Below are 19,084 nucleotides of genomic sequence, written 5' to 3'. Positions count from 1 at the left end.
TGTTAGTGCTAGCTTCAAAAGTCAGCCTCCATGATGGCATGCGGGTGCAGTAGTGCATTGGTTAAGATGTTCTCACTCATCTTTAGAGTTAAAATACAGTGCTGAATGGTATATAAATGGGTTTTTAAAAACAGCATGAAAAGCCACTCATGCATTATATTTTGAAGGGAGATCTTCGATTACTGCCACATAGTAAGGTCAAATTGCATTCTCTACTATGTTTTAACAGTTTGGCTCCATCATAAGGACCAGCAGGTGGTAAAATGGTGGGTTTTTGGTCAAGACCTGTCACACTGTAAGCACTACAGAAAGGAAAACACTGCAAAACATGACAAGGAATACACCCACCATTTAAGCTGGTGAAATCATGTCCAAGATAGGAATTAACACTGTTTTTTATGTAAAATCATCTCATCGGTTAATGTATTTAATTGTTAAGTGTTGTCTTTTGTTTTGTTTTTAGTCTTCCTCGACATTTGCTGCCATTTATTGTCCCCGTCCCAACTCTTTTGAGACGTGTTGGATTTATCAAATTAGAAATGAGTACATATGTCCCCCAAAACAATATTTTTTCTCGGTTTTAACACTTAATATGTTGTCTTTTCACTATTCTCCATCTAGTGAATAGATTGAATGTTTTGAAAATGGTAGCATTTTGATTTTATTCACTGTTTACCAAACGTCCCAACTTCACCAGAGTTGGGGTTTGTAGGTGGTAAAGTGTCTTATTTTTCATGTAAGCCGTTATCTTGTTTTAAGACAAGTTAAAAGAGGGAGCATGTCGCTTAGCTAGTGAAAGTCAATGGATCCGTGTAGCATGCTTAACATGAAAAATAAGACACTTTACCACCTTTATAAACCCAAGCCAACGATTTGAACTGTATTAAGCCCCAAAATAGTGGCATACCCCATCCCTAGAAATATGTTGGATATTCACATCTTCACTTTTACTCAGATTTGCATCTGCTGGAGATGACGGCCTGGTGTTGGTCTGGAACGTGGAGGTGAGTTTATAAAAATAAAACTAATCCCACCACACAAATAATTCACATCACGTTAGAGGTGTCCTCTGGGAAAACGAACAACACCCACGACAGTGATCTAGTTGGGGTAAGGTAATCCAACACAATGAAAATGAATTCACACACAAATAATTTGCGCCATGTCTGAGGTGTCCTCTGGGAAAACAAAGAACACCCAAGACAGTACGTGTAGTCTAGTTAGGGTAAGGTTTCACGTTAAAGGATTGCCACCTAGTGAGTCTGTTGAAAATTACACGTTACCTTCTCTCTGATTTTGCATATGTGCATGCTCTCTCTCTCTCTCTCTCTCAATCCATCTATCTGTGTGTGTGTGTGTCTGTGTGTGTGTCTGTGCGTGTGTGTGTGTGTCTGTGTGTGTGTGTGTGTCTGTGTGTGTGTGTGTATGTGTGTGTGTGTGTGTATGTATGTGCGCGCTCTTGCATGTGTGTGTGTGTGTGTTGGTGTGTCTGTCTGTGTGTCTGTCTGTCTGTCTGTGTCTGTCTGTCTTGATGTGTGTATTGGTGTGTGTGCGCGTATACGTATGTGTGTATCTCTTATCTTGATGTGTGTGTCTGTGTTGATGTGTGTATGTGTGTGTGCGTATACGTATGTGTGTATCTCTTCTCTTGATGTGTGTGTGTTTGTGTGTGTGAATACCAGGGCTTAACACTAACACACGCCAGGTACCCAAATGCGGGTGAAAGTCGGCGTTGGCTAGTAGATACCGAAGGTTCACTAGCCATTCTGGCGGGTCCATTACATTTCTGAATGATGAGGCAACGCATTTTGTAGTTTTTTTTCTTCGGACCGTCTTTGCTACAAAAGCAATACAATGCGATTTCGCGAGCCTACAATACCCATGAAGCACCTGTGTCACGTGTCACCTGTGTCTCACGCAAGCCAGGAATCTGATAGGCCTAGAGCTAGTCTTGCGAAGAGGAGTGACAGCGAGCTACCGGGACATCAGCGTGCGCTTCGAAATGTCACTGGAAACCTTCACGTGAAAATAAAGTAGCGAAGTTCATCTCAACTGACCTGTTTTGCGATCTGTCATTACTACAATACTTAGTAGTAGTGGTCATTAAAATGACCAAAGCGAGAGGAAAACATGTCAGTCTGTCTTACTCTTGTGAAAGTCTCATTAGCGCAGTGATAAGACAAGGACACATGCGGCATTAATAATGTTTGGTTTAAATTATTTTCTGATTTGCCTGTGTCTTCATACCTTAATATTCCTCCATGTTTCTTGTGCTGTTGTTCCCGACTGTCAACCCGTTCTTAAAAAAAACGCGCAGTAGTAGCCTTCCAGACTGCACAAAAGCATCCCGCATGTCCCTTCGTAGGTGCCCGTCTCGCCCGTTTGTAGCCTATTTTACAACTCACTAGCCTATTAAACGGAATGAAAGGAAGTCGTAGCCCCTTCTGTAGTTACCGCATCTGTGTGTGCTTTCTAGTGGATACTTTTATAAGCAAATATTCCAGAAGAGGTGCTATTCCACATCCATGTCCGAGGACCGGCCAACTTGGCAATGACTTTAGGCTATCTACTTTGCGCATGAATTTGGACGGCGACCACAGATAGGCCTATATGATATGAATAAGTCCCTCCAGATTAAAGACGAAAATATTTTGCTCTCGTGTATTTTACATTTGTGCCCTTCCACAACACTGTGCTTGGTGTTTTCTGCATGGTAGCCTAAATATACTATAGGTTATGCCATTCCTCTGATCAGTAAATCTGTTCTTTGCATAGCATGCATGCATGGACCAGTTAATAGGCCTAACAATTCTAATTGCCCTATAGCATATTATATTATATTATATTATATTATATTATATTATATTATATTATATTATATTATATTATATTATATTATATTATATTAGGCCTATATTATATTATATTAGCCTACATTACATTATTAGGGCCTACAGCCTATTATATAATTAATTAAAGCTGCTATGATGGCTAAGAAAATTATGGCTAGTGAAAAGGCCCAATGGCTAGTGAGTCAGGAAAACCACTAGCCAAAATGGCTGGTAAGCGAAAAAGTTAGTGTCAAGCACTGGCGTATACGTATGTGTGTATCTCTTCTCTTGATGTGTGTGTGTGCGTATACGTATGTGTGTATCTCTTGTCTTGATGTGCTTGTGTGTGTGCGTATACCGTATACGTATGTGTGTATCTTTTCTCTTGATGTGTGTGTGTGTCTTGATGTGTGTATGTGCGTGCGTATACGTATGTGTGTATCTCTTCTCTTGATGTGAGTGTGCGTATACGTATGTGTGTATCTCTTCTCTTGATGTGTGTATGTGTGTGCGTATAAGTATGTGTGTATCTCTTCTCTTGATGTGTGTATGTGTGTGTGTGTGTATGTGTGTATCTCTTCTCTTGATGTGTGTATGTGTGTGTCTCTTATCTTGATGTGCTTGTGTCCTCCCTCTAGTCTGGAGAGCGTCTGCATGAGTTGCGTGGCCACACTCAGCAGATCACAGCGCTGGTGGTCTACACCATCACCCAGAAGAACCTGGTACACACCTTCCTCATCTCTGCCTCCTCCGACCGATCCGTCACCGTATCCTTTCGCCATCACACACACACACACACACACACACACACACACACACACACACACACACACACACACACACACACACACACACACACACACACACACACACACACACACACACACACACACACACACACACACACACACACACACACTCCAACTCCACCCACTGCAGTGATGGGCAAATTGCATTCAACTTCAACTTTCAAATGTATTGTCCCCAAACGGGGCAATTCAATGTATGTATTACATTTGGATTCATTGGTTACAATCCAGTGCCACATATTCCAAATGACTCTGTTGGGTGTGCCTGTCTAATTCAGCCAGGTGACTGGTTGAATAATCACTTGGTTGACTTGGAATGGTAAAAATATGGGTAATTTGGAAAACGTGGCACTGGATTGTAACTACTGAATCCATTTGCCCACCACTGACCAACTGTGATAAACTTAATGTTAATTGAGGCATGTATACTGTATGTACATGTAAATGCCATAACCTTGACAAGTGTATAACGTGTTGTAAATGCTAACCTGTAACAACAACTCCTTTGCCAAAGAAGCTTAATGTTTCACCTTTTAGTACTTTCTAATGCTGCGGTCACACCGCCGGCGTTGAAAGAGCTAAAACACTGCTGACTCCTGCCTGGAAAGCACAGGTCAGGGGCGTTGTGTGTGTGTGTTGGTGTGTGTGTGTCTGTCTGTGTGTCTGTCAAAAGATTGAACCTGAAGTGTTCGACCAAGAATCTCGACCAACCAAAGCTCGTGTTTAGAAAAATGTGAACACTCCATTGGCTGCCGCCTGCGCCGCTGAGCTCATTACATATTTTTAGATGAAGTTCAACTTTTGACGCCCTCGGCTTTTGACGCTTTTGACTCTAGACACGCTTTGCGGCTTTTAACGCTTCTGCCGCCTGCTCTCCCATACAAAGTCAATTACTTCCGCTCCGCATCTTTCTACACGTTCAACGCGGTGTGACCGCGCGGTAAGACCTCAAAGTAGGTCTCTCCGCTTGAACCTAATGTTCTTCTTAACGCTGCTATGTAGCTTTGGGACCCAGACTCTGGACACAGAGTTCAGGCAGTCTCAGACCTGCAGTCTTCAGTAAAGGTATGGCGAGTCAAGTCAAGTCAAGTCAAGTGTACTTTAATATTGTTAAAAATCTATGTAACAGGTTTAGCACTGACGTTTGAAATTACGTTGACCAGTGTATGTGTATGTGCTTTTGCTTTGGTGGTAAAAACTCAGTAAAACTCTGACTGAAGGCAAATCTACATGCACTGAAGATGTTTTTAAAAATCAGTTGTGTGGTGACGATGCAGAAATGCTACTACATGTTGACAATACATAATGCAAAAATGTCATATATTTTAAATAGTAAAAAATAAATAAAAACACCATTTGCTCATGCATCAAGCACATGTCAGCTGTCAGATACTTTAATTTCCCTCAGGATTAATAAAAGTTCTCTAATCTACTCTATACAGAAAACATCAACATATCCTGCGTTCCTGAGAGCGAGCGTTGATTCTGTTTCTGTCAATGGTTTGTGTTAATCAGTGTATTCTAGTGCTCAGCTTGAATTCCTATTGGCTGTCGGGGGGAAATGACCTGTGCGTTTGGAACAGAAGTTTCCAGTTGCTGGGCAAGGTCGAGCAAGACAGCGACACGGGTACGTTTGGCAGGCATGCACACACACTCTTAAGGGTGCGTTCCAATATGTGACCTTGCATCATCCACTTGCGCTTGTGGCCTCGTACCAGGAAGTAATACATCAAGATGACATCACTGACAACAGCATTATATTTTAATATCTCGCAAAAGCTCAATTGTGAAGTCTTTTTCTCATTTGCAAACTGGATGGTGAATGAAGAATAGTCCCCCAAACATTGTTGTGGCTAGGCCGACAGCCGGGAAACTTAATTGTTTTCTCCACGGAGGCGGGGCATCGGCAAAACGTGAGGCCACAAGCACAAGTGGAGGACGCTAGGTCACATATTGGAACGCACCCTAAAGCTCTGGTGGTGTTAACTGGTTCTGCAGTAATCAACTCTGTAGAGTTTGAGAGATCTGTCCGAGACTTATCGTATTTCTCTATATCAGGGGTTCCCAACCTTTTCCAACATGGGGCCCACTTGAAATTTTCACAAATGTTCGGGGCCCACCTCTGACCCAATTAACAATGAAACTCAAATAAATGAACAGCAACACACACAAAAACATGATTTTGTTTTTTCAGAAAATGATTTCAAGGCCCACTTGGAATACCTTCAGGGCCCACCAGTGGGCCTTGGCCCACAGTTTGAAAATCACTGCTCTATATCATTCCAGGGGTCACGGCCATGGTGGAGCTGCTTAGGAACCATGTAGCAGTGGCAGTGGACAGAAGGATAAGTAAGTAAGACATCATGGATTTAAACCATGAATTAGAAAAGAACATTAAAATCTAATTCATGAAATTGCCACTACCGGTACTTAAAGATGATCAGCAATCATAGCTATTTTATAATATGTCGTTTGTGCATTGTCATTTCTGGTAATGGTGACTCTTCAGAGGATCACATTTGTACCTTTATGTTAATCACCTTTAAAAGATGTATGACGTTCGTTATGTCTAAATGTTGTAGTAACAAGACAAGTAGAAGTTTTGTATCTTTTACCTGACATGTTTTGACGGTATGGCTTCCATCTTCATCGGAGGGTCACATAAATGTAAATAAAAATACAGATAACAGATAAAAAAACAACTTTTACATGTCTGAAGTAAAGAACGACTTAAGTGTTTACAACCTTGTTTTGTCTTTTTAAATAGTCATTTATGAGCTGAAGTTTTCTTCGGTGGATTCCAGTGTGTCCATCATCGCCGTCCGAAACCTGGCCAACCATCAGGACACCATCCGATCCCTTATTAATGTCAACGGTGAGAAAGCTTTAGGGCGGCAGTAATGGTCATCAATGATGTTGTAATTTTTGGCAAAGGACGCGCTCAACTTCTTGGAAAAACGAAAGTCTTTGGGTTCGCGATAAAATGTATCAACTTAAGGAAGAAAAATCCGCACTCAAAAACTGCGTCTCATTATTTATTTATATATTACCACCATGTCCAAAAAGCAAATGCGTTTCGGCTATCAAGCTCGATAGCCGAAACGCGTTTGCTTTTTGGACATGGTGGTAATATAAATAAATAATGAGACACAGTTTGTGAGTGCGGATTTTTCTTCCTTAAGTTACACCAATGATGTTGTCTCAAGTCATTGATGACTCAATATGATTAAATGTGGCTGGTTTGTTAACCCTTTAAGATGCTGTGTTATACAGTACATTTGCTGTTACCATGATGGCAATGACCAAGTCGTAGAGCATTACTAATAAACGTCCTGTGTTATGGCATAGTAGTGTAGTACTGTGGAGGTCTGTGTTGTACGAGTGATGTCATGTTTAGTTGTATATTAATCAAGTTTTCATGTTTGTGTTTTGTTTGTTTTCCTCCCGGCAGATAAACAGTTTGCCAGCGGCTGCCACGCCGGTGAGCTCATCATCTGGGACTCTGCTGATTGGACGATTTATGCGGACGAGCAGATCGGATTGGCTCCCGAGCCGCAGTACGACGGTCAGATTGAGGTCAGGCTGGCCCAGCCCAAGCAGAACGAGATGGCCATCCAACACCTGGCCTCCAACGGAGAGGTACACACACACACACACACACACACACACACACACACACACACACACACACACACACACACACACACACACACACACACACACACACACACACACACACACACACACACACGAGATGGCCATCCAGCACCTCACATCCAACGGAGAGGTACCCCCTACACACACACACACACACACACACACACACACACACACACACACACACACACACACACACACACACACACACACACACGAGATGGCCATCCAGCACCTAGCATCCAACAGAGAGGTTCCCCCTACACACACACACACACACACACACACACACACACACACACACACACACACACACACACACACACACACACACACACACACACACACACACACACACACACACACACACACACAGTGATGTAGGGCCACAAAGTGATGTAGGCATGAATCGCTACCATTCTGTCAAGTGTTTACACTTGATAGTGTCTCTTAAACACACACTGGACTAGGCTGTTCCACACCCATATATACAGTATATCACGAAAGTGAGTACAGTTTTTGCAGATTTGTGAGTATATCTTTTCATAGGAAAGCATTACAGAAATTTCACTTTGACACAATGATTAGTGACCTTTTAACAACATATTTAACCGCTTAAATTTCTTGTTCACTCAGAAAAAAACAAAATACAGCCATTAATGTTTGAACATGTACTCACAAAAGTGAGTACACCCCAGATTAAACTCCGGTAGAGAAGGGACTGTGTTGGCTCGAATCGTCTCGAAATGAAAAGGGATGAAAAGGGATTAAAAGGGAGGTCATCCTTTCAACCTTTCTTTGCATTGAACTTTTACATTTTGAGTGTGCACCTGGCTTAAATAGATTGGTGTGAGATTTGAATGCAATCCTATGGAGAATATCATGATCTGCTTCAGTAGTCACAGTGCATGTTGACATGCATGTTTCTTTTAGGTGTATTTCAGATTACCAATGTTGACAGCATCCATGCATCCCCAAACCATGTCAGTCCCACTACCATGCCTGGCATTTGATAGCATACACTTTTTTTTGTAAAACTCACTTGTTTACCACCACACATGCTTGACACTATCTGAAGTACATTTGATTATCTTGTTCTCTTCAGATCACACGACATGGTTCCAGTGATCCATATCCTTGGTCTGTTCATTTCTCTTGAGACCAAGATAAGCAAATTTGCTTTAGATGGTGTCAAGCATGTGTGGTGGTAAACAAGTGAGTTTTACAGAAAAAAAGTGTATCCTCTCAATAAACAAGGATGGTAGTGGGACTGACATGGTTTGGGGATGCATGAATGCTGTCAACATTGACAATCTGAAGTACACCTAAAAGAAACATGCATGTCAACATGCACTGTGACTACTGAAGCAGATCATGATATTCTCCATAGGACTGCATTCAAATCTCACACCAATCTATTTAAGCCAGATGCACACTCAAAATGAAAAAGTTCAATGCAAAGAAAGGTTGAAACGCACACTGATGACCTCCCTTTCAATCTCTTTTCATTTCGAGGCGATTCGAGCCAACACAGCCCCTTCCCTACCGGATTTTAATCTGGGGTGTACTCACTTTTGTGAGTACATGTTCAAACATTAATGACTGTATTTTGTTTTTTTTCTGAGTGAACAAGAAATGTAAGCAGTTAAATATGTTGTTAAAAGGTCACTAATCATTGTGTCAAAGTGAAATTTCTGTAATGCTTTCCTATGAAAAGATATACTCACAAATCTGCAAAAACTGTGAGGGGTGTACTCACTTTCGTGATATACTGTATGTCTACAGCCAGCCAGAATCCAGAATGGGATTTAACTATACGGTACTGTGTGTGTGTGTGTGTGTGTGTGTGTGTGTGTGTGTGTGTGTGTGTGTGTGTGTGTGTGTGTGTGTGTGTATATACAGCCATTCACTATCCAGAATGGGATAAAGGCATACAACACCCCCCCCCCCCCAAAAAAAGAAAAACTCTTTCATGACATTTAAAAAAAAAAAAAAAATCCATATTGAAAAGCACAAGACCATGTTTTTGGCACTCTTGAAACAGTACCCTGTCACACTCGTCCTTTAATGAATGCGATTAATTGCATTTAATATATATGTCTTGATTGGCAGCTGGTGGTTGCCACGGTGGGCAGCGGTCTCTACGTGTACCACGTCCCCAGGAAGTACCTGGTGTCCCACAGGAAGACGGCCCACGACTCCGACATACTCCACCTGGAGCTGCTCAACGAGAGGTACGGCAGTGTACTGGAGAAAAATCTGTGGTAACACTTTATTCTAACAAGCCTTTAATCAGACCTGCAAACTCGTCAAAGAAAAAAAGGTGACAGTGTACAGCGGGGGTTCTATTTCTATTCACGTGAATGACCTAATTGGCCGGGAAAAAATGTGACTGTCACCAAAAGGTGACGAGTTTACAGGTATGTTTAATTCAGGGTTCCCACTGGTGCTTGAATTCCTTGAAAATGCTTGAATTTCAATTAAGTGATTTCAAGGTTGTGAAAATGCTTGAATTTTTGGTGAAGTGCTTGAAAATGCTTGAAATTTGTGTCAAGTCAAACTCAGTAAACCAAATAATAGAAATAAATTGTTCAGGTACATCAAAAATCTGAGGGAGTGAAATGTCAGATGGGATTTGCCATTTGACATCTTAAAACTGATTAAAATGCAGGAAATTGCATCTTGAAAACAAAATTTTCTGTGGGAGGCCCCCACACCCCCTTCCCGCGACCTATTAAAGGTACTGGAAAACTGAAAATTTGGTGCTTGAAGGTGCTTCAAAAGTGCTTGAATTTGTTCATGAAAAAGGTGTGGGAATCCTATATTACTCTCTCAATGTGTATTTTTGTGTGTCTACTTACCAAGGGTCTCGTGGACCTCAGTCCAGCCCTTTGGCTCCATGGAAGAATTCATCACTTTAGCGATAATGACATGGTTTGAACATTGTATCTAATTGGCTATTTGGTGTGTTCCTTCTCCCCCCAGTGAGCTGATCTCCTGCTCAGAGGACGGCAGTGTGAAGATCTGGGAGCTGCAGGACCTGCCCCTGCCCGCAGAGCCCACCTCCGCAGGTGAGCATCCACCTCAGGCTAAAGGGCAGATTATAGTTCAGCAACGGCGCCTGTTGGTTACGGTCGCTAACCACTGTTGATGTTATAGATCTGCGCACGAGGTCTCATGTCGTTAGCCACATTTGGCTACATAGCTACAAGGCTACAGTACAGTAGTCAGACTGCAGGCATTGTGCCGCGAGTGCTAAACTGATGTATTGTTTGTTTGTTGCTTACTACTTCAGGGTCATTCCAGCTGGAATCAGCAAATTTCTGAAAAATCTCCCACTCTACCCCCTCGGATTTGCCTGAAAAAAAATGTATGTGATGGCTTAAACATCCAATAGATCATATCCATAATATCAGAACAGAGCTGTGGATACTTTTGGCACAAAAATCTGTAAATAAGGACACCCCCTACCCTTGTTTTAGCGACATTGCATGAGTGACCATGTTCAGACTCAATTATCTCCAGAACTATTTGTGTCAGATTCATTATATTTTCAGGGCTAAGAGTCCCAGACCTGAATATCATATATTACAATTTGCAGCACTGTAAGTCAAATCACGCCGTAATAATGTGCCTCTACTTTTTGTAGACATCATATGTTCTAGGGTTTCCAAATGTCTGTAAAAACCTCAAAGTTCTACATGTAAGGTTCATCCTTGGTAAATGGTCTGATATGTACCATGACTTTCACATCATAGTATATCTAACAAAAGGCTCCATTGGTTGTTGAGATACAGAGGTCCAAAGATGGGAAAAAATTAATTCGCACCAATGTTTGTAGCAATATTTCCAATGTATGACACTAGTTATGAACTTTCTGTTTGGTGTTTCTGAAAGAGGATGTTTTTTTTAACAACATATCAAAAAATTGGGATGGTGTTTTGCCTCATTCTTTTTTATAATGGACTTCAAAATCTCAATTGGCTACAATTACTTGAAGCTATGAGGACCATGTCACCAACCGACTTGTCGCAACTCTCAAATCCATGGCTCTGATGTCACCTTAACAGTGAAAACAAGATGGCTACCCTGTGAATGACAAAGCAAATTCTAGGGAAACCGTAACACTTGTAAATAAATTGATTGATGCCACACAGCAAGAATAGCACATTGCACATGGCTTTGATAGACATTAATTGTTTTAATTGTAAAATCATAATAATAATCATCATCATCACAGTAGTAGTAGTAGTAGTAGTAGTGGTAGTGGTAGTGGTAGTGGTAGTGGTAGTCTTGGAATAAAGTGATGAAATAGGAGAGGATTAAAGAATTGTAGCACTCTTGATTGCAACAAGGACTCCCATCCTAACTAGTCTTTCAATCAGCACCTGTAACTTTATATTTGCTATGAAGCTTGTGTCTTATTCGTTAAGTTACCAGCTGTATTGCAAAATAATTTAATTCATACTGGCTAGAGATTCCCTCAGACTATTTTGATAGCATGGTCCTGGAGGGTCCTTCTTGTCACATTGTTGCGATCTAATTCAGCTGCTTGCATCATTGTAATAATATCCCACTGCAATGCTGACAAGTGGATTGCAGGTTAGCAGCAGTGATTACAACAATCATGGTTTGGATGCTTGTACACAATGTTCATTACTTGTACAGTTTGTCATCACATTGATCCAGGTGAGATGATGGAAGCCGAAAGGAAGCTTTGCAGCATGCAAAATCGTTCAGATATGGTGGAGGATTGGGGGCGGGGCACAGTTCTACAGTCAGGGTACCTCTGTCGTGGTGACTGTTGACTGTTGGGTGGGACTGTTTTATGGTCGCATAGGAAAGTAAAAGTTGATTAGAGATGACACATAGGAGGAGACAGTTTGTAAAGAGGTATCCTGATTGTAGAACTTCCCGCCCCCCATCATCCTCCCCTGACCGAAGTGCCCTGAGCATGGTGGTGGTATGCTTACTGAAATCAATACTTCTGTTGTTCTTCAAGGTGTTCCTCATTGAACTGCCAATGAAGGAACAATATGAGTGCAGATACCTAATGCATCATCAATGACAATGGCAAGCTACCTTGTAAAGTCAACTCATAAGATGCAACTGGTGATTGAAAGTTAAGTGTGGATAAAATGTTTTGTCACAGGCCAGAGCATTAAAAGTTCCTGACTTGTTTCATTCATTTCATATTTTTTCTCAAATATTAAATCACCATCAGCAATAACAACAATAGTCTTGGTTATATGGATTATTTTATTCCTGCTTTGTTGCATCAAGGAAATCATATCAACGCCTTGTTTTATTTCCAGAGGTTGTTTTTTTAATGACTTCTCTCAAAATGGTACTTCTCTCAACCATCTTGAATTTATTGCTAACGTAGCGCCAGTGAGAACATGTTGCGTAGTCACTTGATCATCTGGCCGATAGTACACTTAAAAAGATGAGGCCAGAATCCCAGAAAAAAAAAATCAGAAATACTGAGCTGAACAAGCAGGGGTGTTAACAGCTTTGGCTGGGCCCGGGATAAAGTCGTCTGAAGAGACCCCTTCCCAATACATGCAATGTAATGAGTACCCAATATTGATTCCCCCATGTCCTTGGCCCAGAACAATTCACCACTTCCGCTTCCCTCTGCACTATTTGATCACAGGCTTATGTCACACACCAATGTGCTTTACGATCATTAAAAGAAATGAGGCAAAACACCATTCTATTTTTTTTGCTATGTTGTTAATAAAAATATCCTCTTCCAGACACAACAAAAAACAAGTTCACAGCTGGTGTCATACTTTGGAGGTATTGCTCCAAACAATGGTGTATTGTTTCCTTCCCATGATGCTGACTTCCTGGAACTATTTTGGAACTATGCCATTGGCTCCGTGAGCCGCCATCTTTGTGTGAAAATGGAACACAAAAATCAAGGGGATTGGCCACCTTCTTAGGATGGAATTGAGGGTTAAGTCAGAAATACTGAAATACTGAGCTGAAAAGGTATAAAATCACCTATTTGGTATCAGAGATTTTAGGTTTTAGTGTACACTGACTTGGCTATTCATTTTATGTGTAGTAAACCCAATTTTTCTAAGGTAACAGGGCTTCTAAGGTACACCTGCATGTCACACAGGAATGAGAAATTCATTATAAAAATAATGGGGCAAAACACCATCCCAATTTTTAGATATGCTATGAATAATAATATTATCTTTCAGAGAGACCAAACAGCAAGTTCACAACTGGTGTCATACATTGGGAATATTGCTCCAAATACTGGTATAAATTAGTTTTTGGACCTCTGCATCTCAACAACCATTGGACCTTTATATCAAATATGGTGTGATGTGAAAGTCATGGCACATATCTGACCATGTACCAAGGATGAACCTTGAATGTTGAAATTTGAGGTTTTTATGGACATCTGAAAACCCTTGCAATTTTAATTTCAAAGAAAAGTATTAAAGTAGTATTAAAAGAAATTGTAATGTATGCTCATCAGGTCTATGACTCTTAGCCCTGAAAAAATAATGGACCTACCACAAATAGTTTTGGAGATAATTAAGTCTGAATATGGTCACTCAGGCAGTGATGCCAAATCAGGGGGAAGGGGTGTCCTTAATTACAGATTTGTTGTGGAAAAAATATGCACAGCTGAAATCTGCAATGGTGAATATGTTCTATTGGATGTTTAAGCCATCACATATATTTTTTTCAAGCAAATCCGAGGGGGTCGAGTGGGGACCATTTGCTGATTCCAGCTGGAATGACCCTTCAGTCATTGTAGCTTCATTTATGTACACACACTAGAAAGAAAGCGTTCCTATTCCACATAATATTGACAGTTTGGCTCTCGTAAACTATCGGAGAACTGTGCCGCCACGAGAACAAGGAAGTAGCGAGACGACCAATCACAGCGCCTTTTCTCTGCGACCTTCGCAACCATCTCACTACCGTCGTAGTCAGGATTTTTTTGAGGCGCGCAACGACGGTTGCAGAGCCTCTGCGCGGGGGGCGTGGTCGCGCACAGACGGTTGCACAGGCTCTGCAACCGTCAGCGCCAATAAGTATAAATTGGCCTTAAGGTGTATGTTTGGGCTGGGTGGTGTGGTGGGGACATTTCAATGGCAAATTCTCCAGGTAACAAGCACTGATGAAGGCTTGATAGCCAAAAGGCGTTTGCTTTTGGACATGGTGGTAATATAAATAAATAATGAGACGCAGTTTGTGAGTGCGGATTTTGCTTCCTTAAATTCTCCGGGTACGCCATATTTGCATTACATTGGTGAAAAAGCGGTGGACTACTCACCTGTCCCTCCACCTGTACTCACTACAGAAAAAAAAACCTGTTGTTTTGAAATGCTTCAGATCAGATCATTCATCTGTAGCTCTCTGTTGCTCCGCTTCTCTTGCCAGGCTTCCTTGGCATGACTTGGTCAAATGTGTCTTAACTTGTGGCTTGACTCAGACTTGATTTGAAGGATTTGAGAATGACTTGTGACTTGCAAATTAATTACTTGGTCCCATCTCTGTTACTGTAGTAGGTATATTCCCTAGTACAGTATTACAAATGCTGAGATCAGGTCACAGGGCAGTCATGGGTAAGCGATTAGGGCGTCAGACTTGTAGCCCAAAGGTTGCCGGTTTGACTCACCAGCCGCCAGGTTGGTGGGGGGAGTAATTAACCAGTGCTCTCCTCCATCCTCCTCCATGACTGAGGTACCCTGAGCATGGTACCGTCCCGCCGCACTGTTCCCTTAGGGACGCCATTTGGGGCTGCCCCCTTGCACAGGTGAGGCATAAATGCAATTTTGTTTTGTGCAGTGAACACTTGTGTGCTGTGGAGTGCTGTGTCACAATGACAATGGGGAGTTGGAGTTGTCCCAGTTGGGCTTTCACTTTCACTTCACTTTCATTCATCTGTATGTCTCTGTTGCTCCACTTGTCTCTGCAGGTTTCTTTGGCATGTGGTCGTTTGGGCGCTCCTCCACTAAGCAGGGCTCTCCTCCCAAGAAGGCCACCGAGCTGCTGGGACTCAAGAGCCTGGAGCTGATGGGGGACCTCATAGGACACTCTGGAGCTGTACAGGTACCCATTACATTACATTATATTACACTACATTACACTACATTACATTACATAACACCTCATAGGACACATTACATTACACTACATAACACCTCATAGGACACATTACATTACATTACATTACATTATATAACACCTCATAGCCATCAGACCACACGACATGGTTCCAGTGATCCATATCCTTGGTCTGTTCATCTCTCTTGAGACCAAGACAAACAAATTTGCTTTAGATGGCGTCAAGCTTGTATGGTGGTAAACAAGTGAGTTTTACACAAAAAGTGCATCATCTGGCTAGTCAAGCATGGTTGTGGGACTGACATGGTTTGGCGATGTATGGATGCCGTCAACATTGGAAATCTGAATTACACCTAAAGAAGCATGCATGTCAACATGCACTGTGACTACAGAAGCAGATCATGATACTCTCCATAGGATTTCATTCAAAACTCACACCCATCTATCTTAGCCAGGTGCAGGCTCAAAATTTACAATTTCAATGTACTGAAAGGTTGAAACACACACCGATGACCTCCCTTTTAATCCCTTTTCATTTCGAAATGAAAAAAATGAATGTAGTTGCTGCCAAAGGTGGTTCTATAAAAGTATTAAGCAAAGGCTGTGAATACTTTTGTAAAAATGATTTCTTTGTTTTTTATTTTTATACATTTTCAAAACTGTCACGACGACTTGTTTTTCACATGGTCATAATGGAATAATTTGTGTAGGATTTTGACAACAGAGATTCATTTGTAGCATTTGGAATAAGGCTGTAAGATAATGAAATGTGAAAAAAGTGAAGCGCTGTGAATACTTTCCGGATTGACTGTAGGTAAATGGACATTATTCCTTCAATGTACAGTATTAGTACCTTTCAGGAACTTTAGGACCACACTGCTTGGGTGTCTATGGCATTTTACACTTTATAATCATCGATGTTCAATATATTCACTGTGTCATAAAACTTCACCACACATTACTTTTCAGCACTAATGAATGGACTTCAATTTAACATTTAAATAATAAACACAATAATTGTTGCAAGTCAGAGGCGTGCTCGGTCCCTTTAGAAAAATGGAAAAAATGTGCACTGGTGGGTGCTCTTTGGTTCAAGGTAATTGTTTGTCCAAAGTTAGTTGAATGTCTTAGACATTTTTAACTATACTTTTTGGAGAGCCTTGGTGAAGAAAAGTTTTTTTTCTTTCAGCTAACTTTGAATAAACACAATACATTTACCGTAAATTTCATGAAATGTGAATCCCTTTTGCTCAGGTGTTCCTGAACTTCAGCCAAAGTGGGCTGGTGACGTGCTCCACAGACCACCTGGTGATCGTGTGGCGTGACGGCGATCGGCAGTCTCACCTGCGCAGCATCATGCTCTTCGAGAAACTGGAGGAGAACGAGGGGCTATAGCAGTAGCACACACTCAGCTGAAGGAGAGGATGGTGCACATCATCCCAGGACAAGGTGCAGGACAAAGGCTGACTGTAGCTCTCGAAGTGAGAGATCCACACACTTAAAATCCTTTTTGTTGTCTTTTATTATTTCACACTCAAGTCAGACAGACACGGGTATCATGGTCTGCACACATTACATTACATTACACTTAGCTGACACTTTTGTCCAAAGTGACTAACAGTTATTTTCCCTGGAACCTTGCTCAAGGGCTCTTCAGCCACACCGCGAGATAGAAAGTGGAAGGGTGGGATTCGGACCTACAACCCTCTGATTTTTAAAAAGATTTGTTTTGGTTCTTTTGCCAATGATGAGAGTGCAGAGAGACAGGACAGTAGGAGAGAGAGATGGGGAAGGATCGGGACATGACCTCGGGTCGGACTTGAACCCCCGGTACCTGGATTTGTGTTATGACGCCTTAGCCCACGGAGCTATTATTTTCCCATCATTATTTTCCCACTAGAGCCCATATTTAGATGGGATGACCCACTGCTGCATATTTTAATGTATGGAAAGTGGATTGGCACATATTGGTTACAGTCCCTGTAGCAGTGTGGGGGGAAGGTGCCTTGCTCAAGGGCTCTTCAGCCACACAGTGAGATAGGAAGTGTAAGGGTGGGATTCGAACCTCTGATCAGAAACGCATCTCCTTCGCCAAAGCTGCCCCCAACATCTCTGCTGTACTTCACTGTGGGTTGTGCAAGGGGACAAATTATATATTTGTTTTACATTTTTAAACAGATTTGTTTTGGTTCCTTTCCCAATGATGATATTGAAGAGAGACAGGACAGTAGTGGGAGAGAGAGATGGAGAAGGATCGGGAGATGACCTCGGGTTGGACTTGAACCCCCAGTACCCAGATTTATGTTATGGCGCCTTAGCCCCTGGAGCCTTGACACCCCAGTTTTACTTTTTGTTTTATGTATTAGTAGTATTTTGTTTTTAACGATATATTGACTTTGAGATTTTTGCGTTTTGTGATGTAACCATCATAGCTGAAACAGATTTTTTAAAATGAACAATCAATTGTTTTAAAATTGACTGATTTTTGTATCGCAAATTATGAATGCATTATTGAGTATATGTGCTTGGTCTGTTTGTAAATTAATGTGAAGTCTGTGAATGTGAACACTAACCGCAGAAAAACACCTACCGCGACAAGAGTGAGGCAAGCGACGGAAGTAATTGACTTTGTGTTGAGTCGCGCGACAAAAGCGATTCTGGAGACTAGAGCGATTTGCGCGACGAGCGCGACAGTTTAAAGTTGAAATCCTTTCAACTTTCTATGACGCGGTTTTGCGACAAGCCGCGACAGCCAATGACTGTATAGAGGTCAATGACCACAGCCAATGGGAATGCTTGAATACTTTGCCTTCTGCCTGTACGGACATACTCAAGTCTCTCTTCAATCGCTCGTATCGCTTGCTGCTGCACTCTGTCGCTTGAATCACATCGTGCCTGGTCTATTTGTGCGGTAAGTGCTGTATTGCCCAACCCTTACGCTGAGTTGTGCCACTCTGCGCAGGAAGTATTCTTTCCACGTTAGTATGTTTATGCTTGGTGCCATAGGTTTTTTTTTTTTAAGTTTAAAAAAAAAAATACTGTTATTTTATGTTGAGCACCACACTGTACTGTGGTATGGTATGTTTTGCTGTTTCTAACTGTTCAAATGCCTGTTGTTTTGTCATCATTAAATGTTATTTATTGCAGTTTTGTTGCACACTTTTCTGCCTTGCCTGTAGGCTACATTTTCTTTGGTCACACTTTAATTGACACCGGAGTCATAAGCATGACATAATGGTGCCATAATAGTGTCACAACACACAGTCATGAACGAGTCATAAACATGATGTCAATGTCAAACATTTTATGGTCATGGAAAGTAGACATTTCTAGAGATGTCTTTACCAAAACCGAATGTCACTTAATGACTAAGTCATATAATGTTAATGACATTGACATAATGTTTATGACTCATGCATGACTGTTATGACACTGTTATGGCACTGCTATGTCATACATATGATGTCGGCGTCAAGTTAAGCGTGACCTTTTCTTTTAATGTCAATGCCTATCATGTTCTGTGACTGTATGTTGCTGTATCCATGGTTACATTTCATTGTCTCCTTTTTGGACTGAATTAAAGTTTTTCCCATTTCATCCCCCAATACAAAAATGTTTTAAATTATGACGTGGATCTTGTATTCAATGTTTTTAAAGTGATTAATAACAGCCAAACTGACACAAATA

The 19,084-nt window shown here is 41.4% G+C and overlaps 1 protein-coding gene across 2 annotated transcripts in view; it reads left to right on the top strand.

Moving 5' to 3' along the window:
- Positions 1-19,012, top strand: part of wdr41 (WD repeat domain 41) — a 21,555-nt gene extending 2,543 nt beyond the window's left edge. The window contains exons 4-15 of one of the 2 annotated variants that reach the window (XR_010036586.1): positions 956-1,004; positions 3,470-3,598; positions 4,643-4,705; positions 5,156-5,267; positions 5,927-5,989; positions 6,408-6,515; positions 7,092-7,279; positions 9,410-9,531; positions 10,283-10,368; positions 15,249-15,382; positions 16,652-16,846; positions 17,576-19,012. Coding sequence is in view for 1 of the 2 variants with exons in the window: in XM_063210827.1 (XP_063066897.1) it covers positions 956-1,004; positions 3,470-3,598; positions 4,643-4,705; positions 5,156-5,267; positions 5,927-5,989; positions 6,408-6,515; positions 7,092-7,279; positions 9,410-9,531; positions 10,283-10,368; positions 15,249-15,382; positions 16,652-16,792 (1,195 nt within the window). In the remaining variant the exon portion in view is untranslated. Of the gene's footprint in view, positions 1-955; positions 1,005-3,469; positions 3,599-4,642; positions 4,706-5,155; positions 5,268-5,926; positions 5,990-6,407; positions 6,516-7,091; positions 7,280-9,409; positions 9,532-10,282; positions 10,369-15,248; positions 15,383-16,651 lie in introns of both variants that reach the window. The other variant, XM_063210827.1, reaches the window with a different exon arrangement.
- Positions 19,013-19,084: the final 72 nt, after the last annotated feature.

This window comes from Engraulis encrasicolus, chromosome 11 (genome assembly GCF_034702125.1).
Source record: "Engraulis encrasicolus isolate BLACKSEA-1 chromosome 11, IST_EnEncr_1.0, whole genome shotgun sequence".
NCBI lineage: Eukaryota > Metazoa > Chordata > Actinopteri > Clupeiformes > Engraulidae > Engraulis > Engraulis encrasicolus.
This window is presented reverse-complemented; position numbering and strand designations above follow the sequence as displayed.